Source organism: Schistocerca gregaria, chromosome X (assembly GCF_023897955.1).
Source record: "Schistocerca gregaria isolate iqSchGreg1 chromosome X, iqSchGreg1.2, whole genome shotgun sequence".
NCBI classification, from domain to species: Eukaryota; Metazoa; Arthropoda; class Insecta; order Orthoptera; family Acrididae; genus Schistocerca; species Schistocerca gregaria.
In genome coordinates this window covers 32,173,167-32,200,105 of record NC_064931.1, presented here as the reverse complement: position 1 = coordinate 32,200,105, position 26,939 = coordinate 32,173,167, and the positions used below count along the sequence as shown (strand labels likewise).

At 37.4% G+C, this 26,939-nt stretch overlaps 1 protein-coding gene across 1 annotated transcript in view; it reads right to left on the bottom strand.

Moving 5' to 3' along the window:
- Positions 1 to 9,441: 9,441 nt before the first annotated feature.
- LOC126299569 (rab-like protein 6) overlaps positions 9,442 to 26,939 on the bottom strand; it is a 177,977-nt gene continuing 160,479 nt past the window's right edge. Inside the window, exons 10-11 of the mRNA XM_049991568.1 lie at positions 24,099 to 24,322; positions 9,442 to 16,698 (exon numbers count right to left, since the gene is read on the bottom strand). Of these exons, the coding sequence (XP_049847525.1) occupies positions 24,134 to 24,322 (189 nt within the window). The 3' untranslated portion in view covers positions 9,442 to 16,698; positions 24,099 to 24,133. The remainder of the gene's footprint in view (positions 16,699 to 24,098; positions 24,323 to 26,939) is intronic.

Sequence of the window (26,939 nt, the reverse complement as noted above, 5' to 3'; positions counted from 1 at the left end):
GAGAGTAGAAGCTTTCGAAATGTGGTGCTACAGAAGAATGCTGAAGATTAGATGGGTAGATCACATAACTAATGAGGAAGTATTGAATCGGATTGGGGAGAAGAGAAGTTTGTGGCACAACTTGACCAGAAGAAGGGATCTGTTGGTAGGACATGTTCTGAGGCATCAAGGGATCACCAATTTAGTATTGGAGGGCAGTGTGGAGGGTAAAAATCGTAGAGGGAGACCAAGAGATGACTACACTAAGAAGATTCAGAAGGATGTAGGTTGCAGTAGGTACTGGGAGATGAAGAAGCTTGCACAGGATAGAGTAGCATGGAGAGCTGCATCAAACCAGTTTCAGGACTGAAGACCACAACAACAACAACATCACTACATCGAGGATTTTTGAAACACACTGCTGGATACATCTCATGAGCTAACATCATTTCTACACTAACAAGTTTACTATCACTGCAAATTAAGCTATATGTTGCATTGTGCAGCATTATTTTCATGTCACATAGCTTTGATGGCATTGCCTCATATGCGAGAAAAATTACCAATAATTAGTTCCACATGTATTTCTAACTACACTGAAGAGAAAAAGAAACTAGTAAGCTGAAATACCCTAAATATTCTGAAACATGTTATCCACAAAATCTCCTAAGGACCTGATACTATTGTTTTGTTTCAGTGGTTACCTCAAGTGTTTCAGAGCGATGCTCTTATTTATTTATTTATAAGTATGAACACTCTTACAAGCATTATATGTTGAATGCACGATGTCAGACTGATGGCCCTACTAATATTAAACTGAACTGTGAAGACTGGAAAAAGGAACAGGCAAAATAATTTTTTTTGGTTCAGGACAAAGAGGAAATCATCACACATTGTGGGGAGCCTACGTCAGGGGCAAATGTTCATTCAGGGCCAAACCTATTCTTCTCCTTTGATGGACAGGTCCTTAACCTAACAATTTCTGGTAGACAAGGCAATGTGTGGAATTTGTTTATTTAAATTTTTGGGGATACAAGGTGGTGTTTGAAATATAGTCTATTCATTTATTTAAACAACTTGTTGCGAAATTGATTGCACTGTATGGAATACTGTTTGCTTAAACAATTTACAGGATACAAGGTGGAGTATAGAATGTAATTTATTTAAAGAATTTGTCAGGAAATTGATTTAAGTGTGTGTAATATTTAAACAATTGGGATGCTTTTCATTCCATTCGCGTAAGGAAACAGGTTAGTACATTGTCACAGATTGCTTAAACATATCTCAGAAGCTTTCTTGTGTCTGGCCATGCATGCAGACTGCCTGGAATCAGGGCATGCCTGAAGATCTTTTAAAATGCCAGTGGACTCACCATACTGCTGTCAGCTGTTGGGTTGGGTTGTTTGGGGGAAGAGACCAAACAGCAAGGTCATCAGTCTCATCGTATTAGGGAAGTCAGCCGTGCCCTTTCAAAGGAACCACCCTGACATTTGCCTGGAGCGATTTAGGGAAACCATGGAAAACCTAAATCAGTATGGTCGGACACGGGATTGAACCATCGTCCTCCCAAATGCAAGTCCAGTGTGCTAACCGCTGCGCCACCTCGCTCGGTGTCAGCTGTTAGCGGCTCCACAGTCGTATGAAGCACTATGCTAATCACTGAACAAAAGCGTCAGATGGCGGCAAACATTTGATATTGATACCTGAGAAATTCCTGTCAAAACACATGCTCTCTCTAGAATACCCATGCCATGTCGCAAGCCACTGCCTGACCTGCACGCACCATTGGCTGTGCTCCGACCGAACTGCAAACAAATCAGTTTTTACCTGGTAAACCCTGAGCTATGAATTTCCTGGAAATATTTTGTCAGTCTATCAGACTGATTGGCTAATTAATTAAATTGATATCCTTTAGTGTGGGACAGTTTCTGCTTGGTTCCTATTGGTGGGTACTAGGATTGGAATATTTGATGGGATTCGATCCTACAACCACCCAGGTTCCAAATTCTACTGGATTTGTTTATCCTTGCCTCTTATCAGTGGATACTGACACAGTTAGGTCAATTGGTAGAAAGTTCATTGCATTGGAGATAGTTGAAATTTCAAATTTCTGCTCAGCTTCATGATATGACTGTAAAGAATCTGCGGAGTGTTGGACTGGTGTATATACTTGCAATACCATTACCAGGAATGATGAATTAATCAGTCAGGAATTTGATGTTGTGATTTGGTTTCTAAAGTACTATATAACCCCTAAACTAGTTCTCTCCACTACTTTCAAAAGGAGGAGGAGGAGGAATGGTCTACTGCTTGGTAGGATAAACACGACAGCAAGTACCTTTACAAGACAGAGTCAACTGTGATATATTGAGAATCACTAAACACGACACACTTAAAGCACGATCCAATCCGTAGCAGTAGTTGTCATGGCTAGATGTCAGAGATCACTGAAAATGTCGCCCATCCCACACACACATGCAGCCTGCCAATCCTCTCATATGCCACAGGCAGCAATGCTCACAGGTTGATGAAAACTATTGGCACGGCCGCAGCTGCAGTCGTGGATGAGCATGTATGCCATAGCACACCACCCCCTACCACGGAGGACATCCAGGGATGATCGGAGTGGTAGGAATTCGGAAGTTATCAAGCCGTCCAGCACAGACACCCATAATTTAGAATCTTCTCTCAGCAAACATACATGTACGCTTCTGCAGCTGCTCATCCACCACACTGGTAACTCCACCAGCCCTGGGCACCAGGGGCGAGATAATATAGGTTGACCCATTCTTTGTACCTGTCTGTCTGTCAAAGGCTGAGCTAATCCATTACTTTTGATTGCTCATTCCTCGGGACCACTGCTACAGCCAGCCATAGTCCACTGCGAAACAAGCTGCAGCAGCTCGGATGGATACAGTAGTTCTAACCAATTTCATCAAAACACAGACCCCCAGTTTAAAGAATGCTCTTTACCCAATCTGAGGCAGAGATTTTTGTGGTCCATACCCCAGTTCAGTTTGTTGTCCATACCTGAGTACAGTATAGAAATCTTAAACAGTATCTTTCTCTTGGAAGGAAAATATAAAAAAAACCATAGAGTCTTAAAATCCAATTAATCACATTGTTTGAAGAAATCTATATAGATTTAGATACAGATATGAGAATTCAAGCCAAAAATGATTTTGAAAAAGATTTCTACAAATTACTGAATAATTCAGTGTTTGGAAAAACAATCAAAAAAATAAGAAACAAAGTGGATATAAAATTAGTGTCTTATGGAAATAAATCTGATGAACTTATAGCTAAACAAACTTTAAAGAAAGACCTATATTTAATGAAAATCTCATTGCTATTCATATGAATAAAACAAAAATTGTGTTCAATAAAAACATCTGTGTTGGTATGAGTATACTTAATTTATCTAAAGAACTGATGTATGATTTTCACTATAGAATAATGAAACCAAAGTATGGAGAAAATATTGAGTTTGTTATCAAGATATGGATAGTTACATGTACAGTATAAAAACTGAAGATTTTCATGAAGACATGAAAACAATGATTGATAAATTTGATACTAGCGATTGTCCTCAAAATAATATTTATGGTATTCCACAAGTAAACAACAAAGTTATAGAAAAAATGAAAGATGAATGCAGTGGAAAAATAATGGAAAAAGTTTGTGGTCTGAGAGCGAAAATGTATGCTTATAAAGTTGGTCGTAAAATAGAGAAAACATTTAAAGGAGTTAAGAAATGTATTGTCAAAAACAGAATAAGCTTAGAAGATTGTAAAGATTGTTTATTTAACAATAGAGAACAGTACAGAAGAATTAATAAAATTCAAAGTGAAAAACCTGAAATATACACAGTTGAAATAAACAAGAAAGCATTGTGTCCTCATGATGACAAAAGATCATGGAGAAATTTAAAAGAGGAGCAGAACGTTTTGTATTATTGAGAAATGAGGCAGAGTGTGTCACTGACATGATAAAGGATTTGCGGTGGACATTATTAAAACAAAGGCATTCTTGTTGCTGTAGAATCTTCTCATGAAATTTCAATCGCCAAATCTCCGCACCATCCTTGTGTAGTGCTGTGTCATGTAATGATGGCAGGGAGAGGCATGAATGCTAATGTAGATGAGAACCCAGGGAGTGGAATGACAGCCGATGGAATCTCCCTGTTTGCATCCCTGTATCCACACTGTGAGTGATCTCAAACACCAACTGACAATCTGGTCACAGGGTGCACGCCCACATCCAGTGAGACACTGAGGTCAAGCTGACAGCAAGAGCATCTTCTGGGATGGCATGGTAGCAGTCTGGGGGCAGCACCTTCATGGACATCAGCAGAGGCTACAGAACAGACTGACACAGTCATTAGCTACAATACTAATGGTGGTGGCACTGCGATGTCGGTCTCCATTGGCACCAGGCCGGACAGTGTCAGCCACGACTGGCAGAGAGTGAGAGATGACCGCTGCAGTGGTGGTGTGTTGCGAACCTCAGTGAGCAGTACTCTGGATGGTGCCAGCCACATAAATGACCGCTGTTGTGGATCCCAGCAGTGTACTGGGTCTGTGGGCAAAAGTTCTGTGGCAGAATCACTGACGTAAGGGCACCGCAGATGGTTCTATTGACGTCAGTGCAGCACAGCAGAACCTTGTACGACATAAGAAGAACATCCTATGGCAGCTGTTATGACACTGCGTTCCCAACACTGTTTCTTGGCGAAAACTTTGGCTGAAATTTTGTCTGACCCAGTGTAATGAATTGTTTCCACACTGTTTGCATAAGATGAAACACAGTAAAATGGTGATGACTGTGTAACAATTCTGTCAACGACTTCTTGCCGTGTTGCATGGTGTGGTAGGAGGAAAGGAAAAAAAATTAAAGTTTGCTCTCATGTGTGAGAAAAACAGAATTTCTCCATGAAACTGTTGAATGTTTGAACAAAACATTCAGCTTTACTGTTAGATCGAGAGTGAAAAGGGGCTGTAGTCACATTGGTGTGTGCCAGTTAGAGCACAAAACTGTTGAAAGTCAGGTGATGTGAACTGTGATCCACTGTTTGATACAAGGACCTCAGGAAAACCTTCAAGGTAAAAATTAGAAGGCAGGACTGATACCAATACATGCAGTAGTGGTGCACATCATGGGGACAACAAATGGAAATTAACTGTATGCAGCTACCACCAACAGTCATCACACGTGCCAGAATGGATCTGTGAAATCAATACAGACACACTGCCATGGTCTGGTTGGACATGGCCACGTTCCACAAAAACATTGTAACATGAGATCATTTGCTCTATCTGGGTGTCCATGCCCACCTTTATGCAACAAAGACAAAACTTTCTTTTGGCGGGAGTGAGGAATCCTAATCCGTGCATTGTTATTCTCCGGATGCAACAGTGGAACACCTGATCACACAGATAGCATCTGATGAAGCAAAAAGCAGCAATGCCTTACTGAGTTGGTGTTGTAGTTGGCAGAAGAGCCAACACCGTGTTACTAGAGGAGGCCAAAATGCACGCGTTTTAGCTCACGCAGGCTGGCATGAGGAGGGAAGAACTATACTGACGTGAGGTCTGGAACGTGACAAGGAATTAGAATGCAGACAGAATTAGTTTGATACTTAACTTTAATCCATTAATGATGAACGTCGCTCTTGGCGGTACATGATTCACAATATTATCTGTTCAGAATACATTCGTAGTAACTGAGTATTGCGCCTTGCTAGGTCGTAGCAAATGACGTAGCTGAAGGCTATGCTAAACTGTCGTCTCTGCAAATGAGAGCGTATGTCAGTGAACCATCGCTAGCAAAGTCGGCTGTACAACTGGGGCGAGTGCTAGTGAGTCTCTTTAGACTAGACCTGCCGTGTGGCGGCGCTCGGTCTGCAATCACTGATAGTGGCGACACGTATACTAACGGACCGTGGCCGATTGAAGCGCTACCACCTAGCAAGTGTGGTGTCTGGCTGTGACACCACAGTTGGTAATTTATACGCACCCACATTTCAAAAGCATGCGAACAGCTGCGTCAGAAGCAGTTGCTTCAGCAATAAAAAAAAAAAAAAAAAATAAAAAAAAAAAAAAAAAAAAAAAATCGAGAGAAAATCGAGAGGAAAATTTTGAATAACTTCCAAATCCTGTGAGTTATTTGATAGCACTGTGGTGTTTAACATTATATTGATAGTAAAATTATTAGTTTTGAGATGAATTCAATAGAGATCAGTAACAGTGATGCTTCTGAAATGATTAAAAGTACATAAGGTCCAGAATTGCCATGGAATACTGTTTGACTTCCAAGAGAATTCCCAACTGAAACTGTGCCAGTGTTAAACAAAATCAGTCACAGATTCATGGAACCAGGGATGGAAAGTTAGTACAAGTCACACACAAAAATTGGGCAAGGAAACAGTCACAGAACTTACATTCTACACTGCTAGTCTCTCTTTCATTTTATTGGAAGTTTTTAAAACACACTACAAGTTAGAATATGACCGATCTTGAAGAAAAATTGTATTGCTCATGGTAACTGGCAGAGAGTATTATAGTCGGTTCTATAACACGCAAAAGGACTCTTCATTATAAAAGCTGCAGATCAATGCAATCAATTCCGTGCATTCTCTTTTTATAATGTTGTAAATTACTTTGAACTTATGCGATTGTATTGAGCATATGTTACACTATCTGATCAAACGTATACTGCGGATGGATATGTGTGCGTGTGTGTGTGTGTGTGTGTGTGCGCGCGCGCGAGTGTACACCTGTCCTTTTTTTCCCCCTAAGGGAAGTCTTCCCGCTCCCAGGATTGGAATGACTCCTTACCCTCTCCCTTAAAACCCACATCCTTTCGTCTTTCCCTCTCCTTCCTGAAGAAGCAACCATCGGTTGCGAAAGCTAGTAATTCTGTGTGTGTGTTTGTGTGTTTTGTTCATTGTGCCTGTCTGCCAGCGCTTTCCCACTTGGTAAGTCTTAGAATCTTTGTTTTTAAAGTATACAGACACCTGTATATAATGCAGAACTGACCACTAGATGTTAAGAAAGGCAGACCTACTGGTATAAAAGGAGATGTGGAGTGTGTGAGTGTATTGAACCAGAGACCTAGAAACGATGGAGAGGCTTCTTCCTGCTGTAGCCCTCAGTGGTTCACACCACCACAACAGGCCACAGCAGTCCACCCACCTCACCACCACACCCACACCAAATCCAGGGTGGTTGTGCAGTTCAGCCCCCTATGGGCAACTCCTCCCCCCCCCCTCCAGGAACATCTCACACCAGATGAGTGTACCCCAAATGTTTGCATGGTAAAGTAATTATGGTGTACGTGTACATGGAGACAGTTTTTGCACAGCAATCGCCAACATAGTGTAACTGAGGCAAAATAAGGGGAACCAGCCTGCATTTGCCGAGCCAGATAGAAAACCGCCTTAAAAACCATCCACAGCCTGGCCAACACACCGAACCTTGACACTAATCTGTCAAATGGATTTGTGCTGGGAACTGGCACGCCTTCCCACTTGCCCACTTGGGAAGCAGCGCGTTACCAGTCTGCACAGCTAGCCAGGCGGGTAGGTGTGGAATACTGTGCTGTGAGTAGAGAAGTAACAGCAGAATGAATCAGTTCAGACAACTGAGTGATTTTGAACATGGAACAGTCATTGGATGTCACCTGAGTAACAAATCCAACAAAGATATTTCATCCCTTCTAAAACTTCCCAAATTGACTGTTGATGATGTGAGTGTGAAGGTGAATAAACCGCAGCTAAGGCAGGGACCATCAGACACCGCGGAGGGTGGCTATAATTAAAAAAAAATCACATGAAATCAGTGGAAGGAATCACTTGTGAGTTCCAAAGTGCTACCATCAAGCTAGCTAGCACAATGACTATGCATAGCAAGTTAGAAAAATAGAGTACATTAGTTCGAGCAGCTCTTCATAAGTCAAACACTTCTGTAGTCAATTTAAGCAATGCTTGCTTCAGTTGGTGTAAAGAGTGATGCCACTGGACAGGGGATGACTGGAAACAAGTGACTTGGAGTGAAGAATCACGCTATACACTGTGGCAGTCCAATGGAAGGCCTTGGGTTTGGGGAATACATGGAAAAAGTTACCTGCCAAAATGTGTAGTGCCAAAAGAGGAGTACAGAGGAGGTAATGTTACGGTATAGCTACAGAAGTATATGAACACATTTTACAGCATTGCGTACTGCATACATCAGAGGAACAGTTCAGAGACAGTGACTGTTTATGCCAGCACAGTAATGCACCCAATTGTAAAGCAGCATCTCTGAGGCAATGGTTTGTGGACAGTAACATTCTTGAATAGTACTTGCCTGCCCAGAGTCCCAATCAGAATCCAATGGAACACATTTGGGATGAGTTAAAACAACATTTCTCCATAACCCAGCACTTAACACCATTATCTTTTCTGGTTTGGGCTCTTAAGGAAGAATGGGCTGCCATTCCTCCACAGACATTCATACATCTCATTGAATGTGTCACCAGCAAAGTCAACAGTCACTACCTTATGTACATTAACAATTTGTTTCAGTCATATATGCCCATCTTTAGGTGGTTACATTTATGTATCAAGCACTGCATGTTGTGAGCATCTGGCATCTACTACTGCAGTGTTTTCCAGTTTTTGATGCAAAAATATGTGTTGTATTGCATGATATTAAATATGATGAATTGCTTGGCCATTAAATGGTGTATGCTGATTCATTTAGCATACATCATTTGTTTCTTTCACATAAAAGCACACCATAATTATTCTCATCATCAGACATGTGCTTTACAAGTGGTATGATAGCAATGTTTGCAGAAAACACTACTGAAAAAAGGCTTTGGAGTTGAAATATGGAAGTTGTGCACATCATTAAGTGCAAAAAATATGTAACTATATAAAATTTGTTCATGAATTAGAAACAAATTAGAAAGATAAAGACCAAACAGGTTCATTACAGTACATAACTAGGCATATATGAAACTTTCTTCACATTCTTCATCCATGGGAGGAATGAGAAGAAAGTTTAACATTGTGGTAGCATAAAAAGTGAATACTGCCACCCTGATCAAAAAGAGTTGCGGAACATAGGTGTTGAGATGAACACAGATGTGAACTCTTGTCAAAACCAGTTTTGAAGGTGTGCCACTTATAATCAGATTCTACCTTCAAATCCATGCCGAAAAATCCAATTTATTCTGCTGATCAGTTTCCATGGCAGTGCCATAGACTCTTCATATAGTGTTAATGGTGTGAATACAACATTTAAAAATGGTTTTAACAGTGGGAGAAATTTACACTCACTGATACAATCTGTTATGTGTACCAACCTGTTGTTGAGTAACATTCACCGCAGGGACACTTTGTATGATACAAAAATAAATAGATTAAATCAAGTTGACAAACTTTGTTTGTAGTAGTTATATAAAGGAACGGAACTTTACCAATAAAACATATTTATTTAAATTTAACTGGTCACCATATTTAATTGAGCCTTCATAGCTAAACAGTCATGGGGTTTCACTACATTGGCAAATTACATAATTCTTGTCAATATTAAACACATTTCTACTGTTTCAATGATTATTTCACAATTTAGATTTAACACAGTATTAAGTTGTACTTTTCTCAAAAAATGTACTTCTGGAGAAAGTTTTGCGGAACACAAAATTTCAAAAGCAGCACACTGTCATGATCCATGAAGTTTATTTGAGTTTCTACAGAAGGATACTGAAATGTACTGTTTTAATACCAGGTCTTCCAGCAATTTTGGAAACACAAAATGTCATACCTGCAAAGCCCTGGATATTTTTAAATATTAGATGTACTTTGGAGTCAAAGAGTAGTAATGCAGCCACAAAAATAATTTGTTTCTCAAAAGATGAGCAAAAGAGATACTGGGTAGATGAGCCAACAGAAGACAAAACTGGAGGAATTGATAATTTGTTAACTATAAACATAAAGCTATTTTTAAGAGGAGAACATCGCTCAAGTCATCCACATACTGGTTTGCGTGTGCGTGCGCCTGTGTGTGTGTGTGTGTGTGTGTGTGTGTGTGTGTGTGTGTGTGTGTGTGTGTGTGTGTGTGTTGTAAGGGCCTCTTAGTGCCTGAAAAATGCCACCTTCATTTTACAGTATTATAAAAATGTGCAAAGCTAAGTGTAACCATATACTTTTTTAATTTCCTGTTGATTAGTAAAATTTTGTTTGATATAGTGTAATGGATTAAATACTTAAATACGTACAGGAAAGTATAACAATGTATTGGAGATGTCGTATCACTGGGCAGCTATTAGAAACTAGCAGGGGAATCAAGTATTTCTATAGTCGTTACAATTATAGTTCCAGATACCAAAATATGTGTTTTGATAATGAAATAAATGTGAACCATCCACATTTTTGTGCCTAAGTACTTATTGCACACAACACATAGGATGACATAGCAGTTTTGATTACTGCTTTTCTACAATTGTGGTTCATCCACATTTTTGTGCTTACGTAATTATTGCACACAACAAATATGATGACTTAGCAGTTTTGATTACTGCTTTGCTATGATTCTATTTCTCTGAATTATGGCAATCCACATACACTTACTGTGTGATGTATGTCAGAGAGATGAAGTCCATTATTCATATTACATAAAGTTTCCAAGTGTTATATACTACTGCATTCTGTTAACAACTGTTAACTAACAAATATGTGCATTATGCATGTCACCTTTTTAACCATTCTCCTAATAATCCACATCCTTGTTATCTCATGTATTTCCTTCACTGTTGAATTTCAACAATCAAATATGTTGCTGGGTGCATGACTGATTTCAGAGATGGCTCTCCTACATTGCAAGGAATTCTTCTGGTTCCATATGAAATTGTCAACTATGGAAATATCCAGCAGTTATTATGAAGTTAATAAAACTTTAACTTCTAAATCTATACTCCAAAAGCTTGTGTAGATGAAGGTACTTCATGCACCACTGTCACTCCCCTCCTTTCTTGTCTCAGTCTCAAATGGAGTACAGGAAGAGTGACTGTCAAAAGCCTTTGTACGAGCTTGAATCTCTCTGATTTTACCATCACGGTCTTTCCACAAGGTGGATGTAGGAGGAAGTCATATGTTGATTAACTCTTCTAGGAATGTACAGTCTTACTGTTTTAACAAGAAACCACACCTTGATGGACATCTCTCTTGTTACATCAGGCACTGAAGTTGGAAGAGTGTCTTCACGACTCTTTTCCACTTACCAAACCGAAGCACGACGAATCACGGTCTAATTTCCAGTTTTAGCCGAGGTCGATAGATGACAGCAGTCAATCAAATTATTTATTTATTTCATTTCCAGTGATGATGTATGCCAAGCTGTTCCAACACTGTGCCATAGGCCTAGGGCATCCCTCAGCTTGCTGATGAATGCTACCTGTAAGGTGACCATATTGCACATGATCTGCACATGCCTGAACTGCTAGGGCACCCCTGCCTTTTGGCTCTTGGTCATGGGAGTATCATCATGTACACTAAAACCCTACTGGCCGATTGCCCATATGTCTGCTGCTTGCGCATCCACTTATGCCTGTGGGTGCCCAATGGGTATCTGTGAGTGAACACTTGAGCTGAAACAACTTCTTGTACGCCTTCTTCAGGAGCTCATTCATTATAGTGGTGAAGAATACAGCATCTTGCTATAAACCTGGCTATATTACAATGCTCTCAGTGATTCTTGCAGGCGATTTTATTGTGGCTCCAGTTATTTTCAAATTGATTTTCAGTCTAATTTATAAGAGCACTGACTACTGTAATTCTTCCTCTTCCTGAGTGCTGATGCCATCTTGAAGTTCAGTAAACCTATCCTAAGATTTTTTGGAGTTCACAATATTCCTGCAGTAACTGTTGCAGTCTAAACATTACACCATCAGTTCCATCAATTCGAACTTGTTCCCCAAAGAGGCCAATTTCAGTGAAAGAGTTTATTGTAATGCCCACTTGAATTGAACCTTTGTCCCTTCATATTTTATGGAAAAAAGGGGTCTTTTTTACTCTTTCATCCTGTAAACTGAGCATATTCCTGCCATATTTCATGTAAATTAATTATATGGAATGATTCTCATAGTTTCATTATTTTTGTGAACTTATTGAGTTGCTAATTCCATACAGGTTTTCTCCTTTAATGTTCTCCCAATCCCATTGTCCACTGGTTAATATTAAGTACATGTATTCACCTAGTTTCTTTTTATTCCTAGGTACATCACATCAATGTTCTGTGTCCCACAAACACATTCAGCTGTTTATCAAAATAATTCCTCCACAGTACTTTGGTTTTTGGACTGTTAATGTTTAGTATTCCCTCATTGGAGTAAACATACCTTCACCTAATCACATCTTTAACACGTTGACTGCCACGGGACCACTGGCGGATGCAGCAGGGGTTCACATCTGACGCCATGTGCCTGCCAACTGCCATTCTCTCCATTCTGTTTACTGTACTGTAGTATATAGTGCAGTAGTGTAGATTCTATTGTATTTCTTAACTGAATTGGTGCCAGTGTATAAGAAGTCATGTATAAGACCTTGATCAAAATCTTGAACTTTTGTTTGTTAAATCTTCACTTTGTCCAAACATATAGCGTACTAAAGAGAGTGGAACACATGGCTGCCAGCGGACACATGGCATCAGGCACACATCTACTGATTCCACTGGTGACCTCACAGCAGTCATCATTTTGATTTAAATATTTTTTCTCTCCTTCAATAAAATATTTTCAGTACTCAAAGTATTCCTTGCTGTGTTCTGCTTTACAGTTTACATATTTTGAAAGTGCACTATTTTGCTGAGCAAAACTTTTTGTTCATTGCACCAAGCCAGTCATCCAATTTCTTAAAACCTCTAACTTAGATGCATACATTACTTTTTAGTGTATTTAGGTTATTTTTACAATATTTATATTTTCACTGGTCTCCTACAGTCTTTAAATCAGTATGGCATACATTTTGTGAGATTTATCTTTGAATTCTTCAGCCTTGGCTCATGTTCTTTAGTTTGTCTTTGACCAGTATTATTACTTTCAGTTTATTGAGTCTGACCAGCTACACCATCATACATGAGTGTATTATCATAGCTCATGGAGATGGTATGGTGATTTTCACATTCAGCCTTCTAGTATTGATCACTTATATGCAGAGATCATTCTTTGCTTGAGTTCATAACAAAAGTAATCCGTAATTCTAAATTATTCCTCTAGCCATTCTTAATCAATTGATTGTGTTTTTTCTGAGTCCAAACATATTTGCTTTTTATTTATTGACTACGAAAATGTAGTTTTTGACTTAATATTCAGTGTCACACTTAAGTGTGGCCATTCTAGCTGAAATCAAAAACTGTAATTCATTTTGGCAGTTTTAGCCTTTGAAGATACTTCAGGAAAAATGTTAAATCACACTAGTAGTGAAAAAAATCAACTGATAGGATAATTAGCAAGCATCTTTTCTAACACTGTTCCAGGGGAACAGTGTAGGATTGCACGTCATTAAAATTTAAAATTTGCTAATGAGGTGAGCAGTTTTGATCATAGTACGATCCTCATCAGACCATTAAGACTCTGTTAACTTTGAAGACATAATGACAGTGTACATCCATTTTTGTTTATAAGGTTGCATGGTCTTATGTTGCTTTTATATTTGTGTTCATGACATAGTAGACAATTCAGCTATAACCATTAGCAATAATACATAGCTACGTATGTTGTCGACACATTTCATGACCCTGTAACCTATTTGGTAACCAATGTCCAACCAATGCTGACTTCCATGGTTTCACTGATTGAGATTGAAACCGTTTGATCATGCCTCAATGCCTTGACAACCAGTTGGCATTTATATTATGCCAAAAATTTAATATTTGTACAAATACTTATGATGTTCTGTCAGTCTGTGAATGTTGTTGATCCTTTTTATTGCCCTGTAACCTAAACGGAGGGCCAATGTTACTCAAAAGGGTAACTCCTGTGATTTTGTTGATTGAAAATGAGACAGTCTGATTATGTCTAGTCAGCTAGATAACCATTTGGCATTCATATGATGCCACATTTTATATAGTCGTATAAATACATATGGATATTTCACTGAATATGCTCTGTCAATTGGCAAGAAGCAATACATCGATTCAGCTCTTGTTGCCTAAGTAACTGTTGATGTCCGAGTGATTCCAGTTATTGCCACTTTTTATAAAATGTCAAATATTCACGTATATCTCCTTTCAATTCTCTATCACTAATAAATTTTTTTCATTGTGTAATTGATATATCATCTCATATTTATATTTTTGGTATTACGTCTATAATAATTACACTTTATTGCAATCTTATTATGAAATTACTTAATACTCAGTAACCACTGGCTGCAAATGACATTATGCGGTAGACAGTGGGCATAGCTTCGGCTACTTGACCATAAACAGCCAAGTGTGGGTCAGCAGTGTTTATTGTTGCTGGTTAGCAGGCTGCTCCTCACCACTCCCTACAGCCATCATCATGGATACATATGGAATTGTATTTTAAATTATTTACATTTATACTTATGTCTTGTCCTAGAAAGTTTGTATTACTCTTTTCACATAGTTTTAATGGTCTGGTGACAATTATACCATGATCAAAACTGGCTCCTAATTAATAAATTTTAAAATTTTAGCAACCTATTTGCAAACATTGACTGTTTTTATTTAAAAATCTTTATAGAATAATTAGTGTGTCAGACTTTAAAATACGTTTATCATGCAAAAATATAGCTGATGAAATGTGTAATGGTAACATTTATATTCCATCTAGGACGTAAAATTAGCATAAAAATCAACTGAGGTTAGTTATGAATATTTCTGTACATTAATATTGTGACATTCAATCTTTGTTAGGTCCAATTCAGAAATTATGTCTATATGATAACAATAGCAAACTAAAAGGCGTCAATGAAGTTTCAGATTGTCCTCACTGACAAAAATCATGTTCATAAATCACAAAACAACAATATTTTTACTGCCTGCACCATGGCCATGATCTTTGGGCGATTAAAGTTTATTAAAACAATGCATGTATGCTGAAAGGCTTACATAAGCCCCTATGAACTAAAACACGTGAAGTAACATTACAGACAAGTTGCAACACTCTTGGCACCCACCATATCTAGTTAAAACACAAAATGATGTCTTCTTGTAAAGCAGTTTCTACAACCACAACTGCAGCATGTTTAGCCTGAACTCATTCTGTCTTATTCTGATTCAGTTACTTGTAACCATAAAACATTTTTTAGACATATGAACTTCAAACTGGGGATAAAAACTTTAGAGATTTTCAGACATTTCAACTAGTAAACGACATTTTCAGAACAGTAAGATGTAAAATTCTGAATGTTATGATATAGAAACTATTGAAACTAATATAGCCAATAAGTAAGAAAGATAAAGTGTTTCTTATAAAGAGTTACTTGTCAAATGTCTCTAAAAACAACAAATATTTTGATTCATATTTTGCAGTAGAAATTTGTAACACATATTACATCAATTAAATACAGTTAGCTTCATGTAGTTATTACAAATAACTAAATATTCATAAAAATCACAATTTTATTGTAACATTATTTTCAAAAATATGTTATACATTGAATATTAGGAAGCACACTTCTGTTTCATTCAATCTACATTATGAAATTTACATATGATATTGACTAAATGTAAGCAGTATAAAAAATTATAAACAAATGAAACTGATGAACATACAATAACAATTTGTATGTAATTGACTCTTTCATTCAAATACACATTGTACATGGTATCACACTGCATACTCAACATTTATATATTTGACACAAAATTATATACAATTCATCTGCTAATTATTAGTACGGCAACTTCTGGTAGATGCCGAAGTGACTGGAGATCCAGAGAGTGTGGGGCAGGACCCTGCACAGTGCTAGCCTTTGCACAGTTCCCACTTCAGCACTCAAACACAGCACAACTTTAATTAGTGCTAGTATAGCTAGACCATGTCAAATAGGAGACACAACACTGCTTAGCACTATCTGCCATTGGGGTGAGCAGATACGTGCAAATGCAACCATTTGGAAGGCAAGCGGTAGCAATCTCATAAGCAATGACACAAATCACCAAAGGCAACAGATGGCCAGTCCAGTAACTGCATGCGTGTAGGAACGCACTGTTTTCGCTGTGTTCACATAATACTACTTACAAATGTGTAGTGGGATGCCTACAATGGCATAGTTAAGGGGAGTATCCAGCAAACACTGCAGGGAAGATCCAGCATACACCGCGGGAAAGAAACAAACAACTTCCATACCTCAGGCACAAGTCAGCTTGGCACTATGGAGGGCACTGGAGGTGAAGGTAGTGAGGAGGAGGAGGAGGAGGAGGAGGAGGAGGAGAATGGGGCACGAGAATGTAGAAGGGTACAAAAAGAATAGGAAGATATGTATGACGGGGGAGGGGAGAGGTAAACAAAACAATGAGTTGAGAGAGACGGGTGCAGGAAAGATGGGAAAAAGGAAAAGGTGAAAAAAGAAAAATGATAATGTCCTGAGTAACATGCTGTCACTGTTTTCAGCACTTTGTAAGTCAGTTTCTGGGGCTGTGTTGGCCCATACCACAGAGAGAACAATCCATGACAGGGACACTGTAGCAAGGTGATCCTCATCAGATTCTTCATTTGTACAATGAAACAGGAGAAGAAAACAGAAACACAAAATATTAATGATATTAGTGATAAAATATAATCTTGTTAATAAAATTGACACAAACAATTACACAGACTGAAGTTTGTAAATCATGTTGATACAGTTGCCTCAAGGAAATCGTGCACGTTGTAGTGTTAACACTGACAGAATAAATGCCTGTAGTGATTCTTGTTTCAGTTAGAAGTTCCGAGTTAAACAACTTAGAGATACCATGAACATTAATTGTGAAATTATCTGTATATCACTACCAATAATCTGTGTGAAGATGCAGTGCAGTCACTCACACTGTCACAACAACAAAAAATGTTACAAAAGTTTGGGAAATGACAACAAATTCATAGAATCAGTTGATAATCTTTTCTATTTTGGAGAAATGAGGGTGGCTGGGTGAAGGCAGAAGAAACTGAAGAGTAAAGAAATGACTTGGAAATCTTTGGCAAATTAAATAAGGGTTTTCAACATTAAGATTCCAATATGTCTGATAATGAAAGTATGCAATCAGTTTCTGTTACCAGTTCTGTCCTGTGAAAAATGAGACTTTGACTTTTAATATGAAAGCTGTTTAAAACTACAGGTTTCCCAGTGAGCATTAGACACAGTAAAATAAAGAAAGGATCCAGAAAAGAGAGTACAGTGAGAGATGTAATAAGACTGTAATTAGAATGAAATACAAGAGGGCAGGACCTGTAGCCAGCTGAATCTATTTACTTCTTGTTCTAATGATCCATGTTGTGAATATACCACAGGACATAGAGCATGTCAGTTTTACAAGTTTGTTGTGGTTATATTCTATGAGTGGCATAGCAATATAGACCACCTATAAGGAAACTGATGGGAGCTAAGTTGCCACATGCAATGAGTCATGACCTCAGAGTAACACATGTTCACACAAATCAGCCTGCTCCTCAAGCCAATTTGCATATAGGTACCTGAACAACAGTTGACAACTTCTTTCATTATTATGAATCAATACAGCCCTTTGCCATACCCAGAACAAGGTGAAACTTCGTGTAATTTTTTATGATGATAATTGTTAATGACAGTATGAATTTCAGCCTTCTGTCTAAAATAAATTTTGATATACAAAACATTACCTAAAATACTGAATGTGACATGTTAATGTGTTTTTTGTAGACATCAGTGAAGATGGTTGACTGAATACTGGATCCTTAAATAATGGTATAAACAACACATTTAGGAAAGCACTAAAAATTACATAACAACTTAATTTTTCATTACTATGATTATTCTTCCTAAATAATGTTATTTTGATCTGTCTTGCTGTGTGAGTGAAGGAGGGAATAAATGTGGCATGTACAAATCACTGTAACTGTAACTAGGTGTGAATGAGCATGGGAATCAGATTGTGCAGCTCTTATGTGAGTCACATACATGGGAGTAAATGATAAGTGTAAAGCAGCCCATTTTTGCTACTCGGGGAACATTAAACTTACTTTAGTCCTTCAGATAGTTAAAGGTGGGGCTAATTTGTGTTTTTACTTTTTATTTTTGGGGCTTTATTATTTGGTAATTTCATCTAAATTGATTTTGGAACAGGGACTGACCCATAGCAGGAAACTATCGGGTACATGAATTGTAATAAGAAGTTGATTGGCTACTGTGGTAACTGGCCAATCGGTAAAGAGAACTTTCATATGCATTAGGACTGGGAGAGGATTTTTGCACGTGAGTTGGTAGGAGTTGGTGGCCTTCTCTCAAGACGTGAGGTCATGTTGCCAGGACCTCTATTAAATTTTGTTACTTATGAGTGACAGTCAACTTTTGGAATCTGTGATGTATTAGGAAATGTGTAAGATTAAATGTGGATAATGTTTATGGAAGTTTCAGATTACTTCTGTATGAACTGCAAAATTCTTTTGGAGAAATTCTGTGTTGTGTGCTGTGCAATAGTAACAGAGGACTTTCTACATCAAAAGTGATGATGTGCATAGTATTAGAGTAAGCATTCCAAACTGTAAAGCAATGTGTGTTTTTTTCTGTAACAGGTCTGTGTGAAAACCTTCAACTAACTATTAGAGTGAAAGTGTGCTATACAAGTGGTGAACTGTAAGTTAGGATGGACTTAGCAGCAAATGACTGTATAGAAAAATAACAAGATATAAAGGGATTGTAATGTAATGACTTTTCTTCATTCAAATGTTATAGTCAGGTCTGGTAAACTTATGCACTCTGTTGAAATTTTTTACAGTTTTTCATAGTTGAGGAACATTACACATCACTTCACGATCGGCATCTTTCTGCAGAAACCGTTGAGATGAGTGCTTCTGGTCTTAGTAGAAAATCAGAACAGACACCTGTGCTGCTGTCAGGTCTGTGTGAAACCTCAAACTAGCTACTAGAGTGAAAGTGTGCTGTACATGTGAAAGGCTAATTACAAACCCTGTTAATTTCTGTTTTTGCATTTTTGGAACTGTTTGCTATGATGGACTTTGTAGGAAAAGAATGTATAAAGAAAAGGCAATACATAAAGAAATTTTTGTACAAGGACCTTTCTTCATTCAGATGTTATAGCCAGACACAGTAAACTTAAAAAATTTTGACATGTGTAGAGCAACTAAATCTTTTACAGCTTTTCTTAGTTGAGGAACATTATATGTTGTTTCAGGGCAGGTGTGTTTCTGCAGAAACCTTTAAGATGAGTGCCTTCTGTCTTAGTGGGTAAGCAGAACAAAAACCTGTGCTGCTGCATTTCGTAACGGAAAATAAAAATATTTAAATATGTTTTGCGATAATAAATAAACATGAAGACTAATAAGGATTATGGAATGTATGTCATCTGATCAAAAGTGTTCGGACACCCATATGTTATGTGGAATTGACTACTAAATGTTATGAGAGGCAGACTCTCCAATACAAAAGGAGGTGGGAAGTACTGTATTTTGAGTAGAGAAATAGTAATAGCAGAATGGGTCTGCCTGGATAGCTCAGTGACTTCGAACATGGACCAGTCATTGGATGTCACCTGTGTAACAAATAAGTGATATTTCAACCCTTCTAATGCTGTCCAGGTTGACCGATGACTGTTAGTGATCTGAAACTTCCTGGCAGATTAAAACTGTGTGCTGGACTGAGACTCGAACTCAGGAATTTTGCCTTTTGTGGGCATGTGCTCAACCAGCTGAGCTATCCAAGCATAGCTCACGACCAGTCCTCATAGCTTTACTTCCAGTAGCACCCCATCTACTACCTCCCAGACTTCACAGAAATTCTCCTGTGAAAGATGCAGAATTAGGACTCCTGGAAGAAAGGATATTGCAGAGACCTGGCTTAGAAACTGCCTAGTGGATGTTTCCAGAGTGAATTTTTTACTCTGCAGTGGAGTGTGCACTGATCTGAAACTTATTGGCAAATTAAAACTGTGTGCTGGACTGAGACTCAAACTTAGGACCTTTGCTTTGCGCAGGCAGTCCTGTGTATTTTGCAGAAGTTCTGTGAAGTCTAGAAGGTAGGAGATAAGGTAGTGGCAGAAGTAAAGTTGTGAGGACAGGTCATAAGTTGCGCTTGGGTAACTCTGTCGGTAGAGCATTTGCCCGCAAAGGGCAAAGGTCCTGAGTTTCAGTCCCTGTCCAGCACACTCCACTGCACAGTGAAAATTTATTCTAGAAACATACCCCTGGTTGTGGCTACACCCATGTCACCGAAATATCCTCTCTTACAGAAGTGCTAGTCCAGCACATTTCACAGGAGAATTTCTGTGAACTTTGGAAGGCAGGCGATGAGATATTGATAGAAGCAAAGCTGTGAGGATGGGTCGTGAGTTGTGCTTGGGTAGTTTCAGTTGATAGAGCACTAGCCCGCAAAAGGCAAAGTTCCCGAGTCTGAGTCTCAACCTGGCACACAGTTTTAATCTACCAGGAAGTTTCATATCAGTTCACACTCCACTACAGAGTGATAAAATCATTCCATTGGCGATGTGATTGTGGAGTGGAAATGTGAAAGAAAAACCACAGCTGAAGCACTGCAGAACACAGCTGTAAAAAAAATATCAGTGGAAGGAATCATTTGTGAGTTCCAAAGTGCAACCAGCTGATTGGCTAACATAATGGCTGTACATGAGTTTAAAAGAATGGTCAAGCAGTTTCTCAGAAGCAACACATTTCTGTAATCAATGTTAAGTGTTGATTGTGGTGAGATAAAGAATGATGTCACCAGACAGTGGATGACTGGGCAAGAGAGAATCACACTATACCCTGTGGCAAACTGGTGGAAGGGTTTGGATTTGGCAAATGCCTGAAAAACGTTACCTGCTACCAAGTAGGTAATAGTGAAGCACAGGTGTTACAGCATGAGAGTATTTTTTGTGGTTAAGCTGTGATCCCCTCATTGTGCTTACGAAATCACTACATGTGGAAGGATATGAACATATTCTACGGCAGTGTGTAAAGTGTGCAGCAGAGGAACAGTTTGGAGATGATGACTTTCTATAAGGATGAAATGCACCCTGCCATGAAGCAGCATCTGTTAGACAATGGTTTGTGGACAGTAACATTCCTGAATTGTTCCTGCCTCCCCAAAGTATCCTGAACCAAATGAAATACATCTTAGATGAGTTAGAATGTCAACTCTCCATTAGACTCCTGCATCCAACACCTCTGCTAGAGATGGGCACACTCATTCATCTTTGGGAACTAGTACACATGTGATCATTCCCTTTTGGGAACCATTCTTTTTTACTCATTCATCATTCCTTTTTTATCTAATTGTGCATGCTATGTGGAGTTTCAACACAGAAACTGCATTCTAAAATGTAAAAATAGAAGCTTTGAATCAGCAATGGGAACAACAACATAAATATGCTAGGAGATCATCAGAACTTCATAAGCGAAAAGAAACAAGACTTTTTTAAAAAAAAAAAACTTAGATGGTATAGCACAAATCATTGCTTTGGCAATCTTTACAATTGAAAAAGATAACCTGTTTTTGATCAGTCATCAGCAGAAAGGGGGGGCCAAAGGTTTATGCATGGAATGAGTTATTTGAGAAAGAGAACTTCTGAGTGAGCACAGGCAGCTATTAACCGATGAGAGTGAAACAAATATGAAATTCAACAATTCAGTAAATTTGTATAATGTATTTAAAATATAAATTGTACGCACACATGTACTTGGGGGAAAAAAACTACTAGTTCAATACGGATAATTTTACACACCTTTCATTCATTTAAAGTACTATGGGAATGGGCACAAAAAAACTGCTTATGAAATTCATGCTGAATGGCTTTTAAGTTAAATCATTAGTTTCTGTCAGAACAGCATAAAGTATGATCAGTTTTAGAAGTGAATGTGTTTTGATTGAAAAGATTTTGGAGGAAGATCTCCTGTATTTATCTTGCAGGAATAAGATATATGAGAGGATTACATTGGCCGTTTTTGAATTAAATGCATATTCCCTCCTCGAAGAACCATCTCGGGGAGCATCTTTCTGTGCTCCAAGGGGCTCCATCATGCAAGGTGGATGGTGAAGGCCATTTACGTACAGAAAACATTTATGTTCCATGATTAAGTTGAATTACAACAACAAGTAGAGACTGCAATTTGTTCTATTTGTATTTTCCTTGCCAGTATGTAAGCCAAAGCACCACATTTGGATTTCAGAAGTCTTTAAAAACTTTATACATGTACATCTGGTCACTAGTACCCTGCTCATGAGTAAAAAAGAAAAGAAAAGAAAAAAAAAAATGAAAAATCATTTATGGTTCTTGTCCACCATTCTGTTACCTTAATCTTCTGAAACAAAAATGAAAAGAGTCACTACATTGAATCATAACGCACAATCAACAGACAAAAATATATAAGTATTCTAGTAGGAAATGATCAAAAATTATGAGAAATGGGACTGAACAGCTTGTTTCTAATAAAATAAGATTATTTTTAAACAGATCTGATTTGAGTGACATGTTCCTTCTGACAGATTCTTCACAGTGACATGAAAATGAAGTTGTCATCAACACTGAACACCTAGTTACTAAGCTAAAAGTTGTAAATTATCCAATGGAAACAGGTGTCAAACAGGACATTATAAAAGGATACATATTCTTAAAATAAAATGTGATTCTCTCATCATATTTGCCTCACGCAGGAAATAGTAGGCTTATAGATTGTATTATTAAAGTTAATGCAGCAATATAGTAATAATAATTGACACAAAAGTAAAAAAATATTTCATTAAAAAGTTCCTTTTGAACATTATTATTTTAGATGAAACGTAAACATGATTTTATGCCATTCTATGATATTTCAAATGTAGAGGCACCCCTTCTTCTTTGCCTATAGAGCCAGAGTAATGCACAACTATTTTTTGTGCAAAGAAACCAAATTAGGGGTAACAAAATAAACAAAACCACACCTGAGAAAGAAAAGCCTAAATAAAGCAGATCTATAAATTAGGGGGGAAACTAATGGCTGCCTCATTTTGTTTCTTCAAGCAGAAAACAACTTGCTTTGGGATAAATATGTGTTCTAAAGTTGATCAAAATAATGAAGAGTAAGCAGATTTCTCTTTTTGCTGTCTGAAAAATATGTACGTATCACAAACAACTTAATTTTTGTATAAGTTATATCATTATTAAAAAGTTGAACTGGAACAAGGAGTGATTGACTACACAAAAAAATAATGAAACTGATCAAATGAGACCAATTCAGTAACAAGGAATGGCAAAACTAGACTGAGGAATGAGACCGAGGAGGGAATGAGACTGGCCAATGTGAACAGTGAACAACAGTTCCTGGGAGTAAGACCAACTGCGACCAAAGTGAGTGGTGAATGACCGTTCCTTGGAAGTCATTCCTCTGTCTTTTTGTTCACTTTAGTAAACTGTTCCTTTGGACCCATTTGTTCATGAATAACCCACCTGTAATCATTAACTTCTCTGGTTTCAGCTCTTGAGGAAGAATGGGCAGCCATTCCTCCAGAGACATTCAGACACTTCATTGAGCGTGTCCCCAGTAGAGTTCAAGCTGCCGTAAAAGCAAAGTGTATGCATGTCCCATATTAACTGCCACTAACATGTGTCTGGATACTTTTGATCAGACAGTGTATCTGAGTGTTATAGGTATAGGGATACTACACCTCAGTTCAGGAACTTTTTTATAGTATAAAATGACCCTCGCAAAAGAAACTGTTTGAAGGTCTTTTTTTAACAAGAGCTCATCATCCACTAAACATTCAATTTGTGAATGGAGGGGATTACAAACATTAGAGCTATACTCCGGCTCATACACTCATAGGTGTAAGATGGAATGAAGAAGTTTGATGCTGGATTCAAAGAGATAAAAAGTGAGTTACATGATGATGTAATGGAGGGTGCATAGGTAATTACTTATTTCATGTTTCCTGAGATACTTACCTCCTCTGTAGTTCACTGATAACAGACGACAAGTGCTAGATGGCCTCATACGCTGCATCAACTGGTATTACACCAGTACCATTCAAGAACTCTTCAAGCTCATCCCTGTTATTTTCAAGAAGATGGGGCTTCCTACTAGATTTCTTTTTCTTCTTTTTATCCTCATTCTGTTCTTTATCCTTGTTTAGTTTCTTCTTGTGTTTTTTGACATTTTTTTCATCACTCTAATTGAAAAGAAAGAGTACTGTTAAGACAATATTAAAATGAATTATATTTCAAACATAGGAGTGTCACTGATAAATTTGGTGGTTCATATATACTAATCCAGTTACAAAAATTGAAAAAAGAACAAGATGAATTGGCAGAGGTTGTGAACAACAATATTTTCATTTGCTATGTGCATCACAATTCATTCTGAAACATTACAAGTGAGCAGAGAAATCATTAACAGTGGCTAACTCTTAGTTTAAATGAAATGGCTACAGAATTATACAGCAACATATGGTTTCATGTACACCAACATATTCAGTAAGCACAAATGCAAGTAGGTCATACATTTTTCATTAACTTGAAATAATGACTATTATATACAGATTTATGGAGCCCCGAGAACAACAATCACAGAAGGAGAAAATTCTGCAATAAGAATTAAAATGTATTTATTCTATTTGCTAAGCCTTCTAAATGATAATGCAAAAATGATAATTTGTCTCTTTTGAGTATTAGTCTTTATGATGCACACATGTAACTGTGTACTACATAAATTATTGGTCATCTTAATTCCACTAAAAACATTGTTTTTGACCACAATACATCACTTGAATAACAGAGTGTCATACATTTGATTTTCTAAAAAGAGACAATTCTTGATCTTGAGAAGAATGCTGTCCACACCACCCCACTGCCTGTTTAGCTTGCTTACAAGATATCTGATGGTGTGTCTCTGTAACATAGTTCATGTTCTAATGAGTATGCCTAACTGACTGACTGTCTTACAGTTAGTACTGTGACTATCTGCAAAAGAGCAACATGAATGTGATTCAGCACTTTGAAAATAGGTGCGAACAATCTCTAGCAACACAAGTATGACAGAGGAATAACTAAAATTAAGAGAGGAAATTTTTACTGAATGTGTCATAGTACTGAGAAAATTTGTTATAATTTGTGTAAACAGTAAACAAGGGCTGAATCTTGCCATAAACAAGCTGACAATCTATCTAAAAAGTAATTTGAAACTGGAATTAATTTTGAAACTTGTCAAAGTTATACATGTTCTTTGTAAAAGGGAACAAATTTACATGGAAAAGGGGATATTACGTTATTATGAAGAACGAAGTAAGAAAACTTTAATATGTATGAAATAGGGAAGGCCCACAAAAATTAAGTAACTAACAGAGTCAACTTTGGGTGATTTTCATAACAACTGTGTTATCTTACAATTCTGAGGAGGAAACAATTTCTTTTAGAAGGTACTGGACAGGGAATACATATTTTTGAGGTATCAATGTAGCCAAGAAAGAAAATAATTTTAAGTGTAGATTTTGATTGGCTGAATGAATATTAACAAGCCATTTTAATGATTTGATAAGGGAGCAAATATCACCCTCCAGACAGGCAACCTGAAGAGCTTTTATCAACTGTGAAAATACAAAAAGAAATATCAGAAAAATAAACTATGCTGTTCACAGGAACTTTTTCTGTGGAGAGGGGGTAAGTGTTTTGTCATATGTAGTGGCATTATGTTCAAAAATTTGACCTGTAATTTTTGTGATAAAGTACTGTACTCACATTTTGTTTCTACTAAGGCAGTAACAGTAAAAAGATAAAAAAGCAAGCAGATATATGTGTCAGAAATATTAGCATTTATTTCCACATTTTTCAGCATCGCATGAGAAATTTTAATAGAGGCTCCATGTAGAGGACTAAATATCTCCAGAACACACCTAACACTTAATAAATGTTTGGTACAGTAAATCACTGCATTCAACCACTGGTTTGTTACAATTGGTTCTGGTGGCAGGGAAAAATCAGGTGCTGCTAGTTTGCTGATAGCAAACATCTTGTGTTGTTAAGACACCAGCTCACAAAATAAATAAAAGTGGCATGGACAGTTGTTGCAACATGGACAAAGAAGAACAAAGGTATGACATTTAAAAATTTAACTCTGAGAGCATACTGGCTTTCCTTTAACTTGATTCATTATTCACAAAGAGAAATATATGCATAAAATTCAGATTTATTTGTTGCCTGAGACTGCTCTGTTGCAATTAGATAAGGCATAACTGTTTATTCTTCTTTAGGAATATAATAATAATTTTACCACAATCTTGGTATTTAATCAACTGGCATTCACAAAAATTATTTTGAACTTTAAGTCAGATGTTTTAACAGTATAAATGTAGCAGTGATTCATATAGTTTTTGTGCAAAGACAATTCATTTGGTAATTCTGTAATGTGTATCTTATCTACAGAATTTATAACAACAGGACTGTTTAACATCTTTAATGGAATATCTGTAGACAAAATGGAGTCACAAAATTACCAATGAAACTGAAAAACAAAAAAAATACCAAGAGATAATTAGCCTCATTGTTCTTTTTTCAATAAGAGCACTTGTCATGGATTTTATTCCAATGTTCTCTTAGTGTTTAATAATGTTGAAATGTTGAAGGACTTCAAATCACATCTGAACACCAGGTACTACATGTTAAAAATACAGATTGATGTAACTCTGTAAGCATCCTCACAACGTATACCTTCATAAGCACATTGTGGGGACATGCCAACAGACTTCTCAGTTTACTTAATGCATACCACACCAAAAATGCAAAACCCTGCTC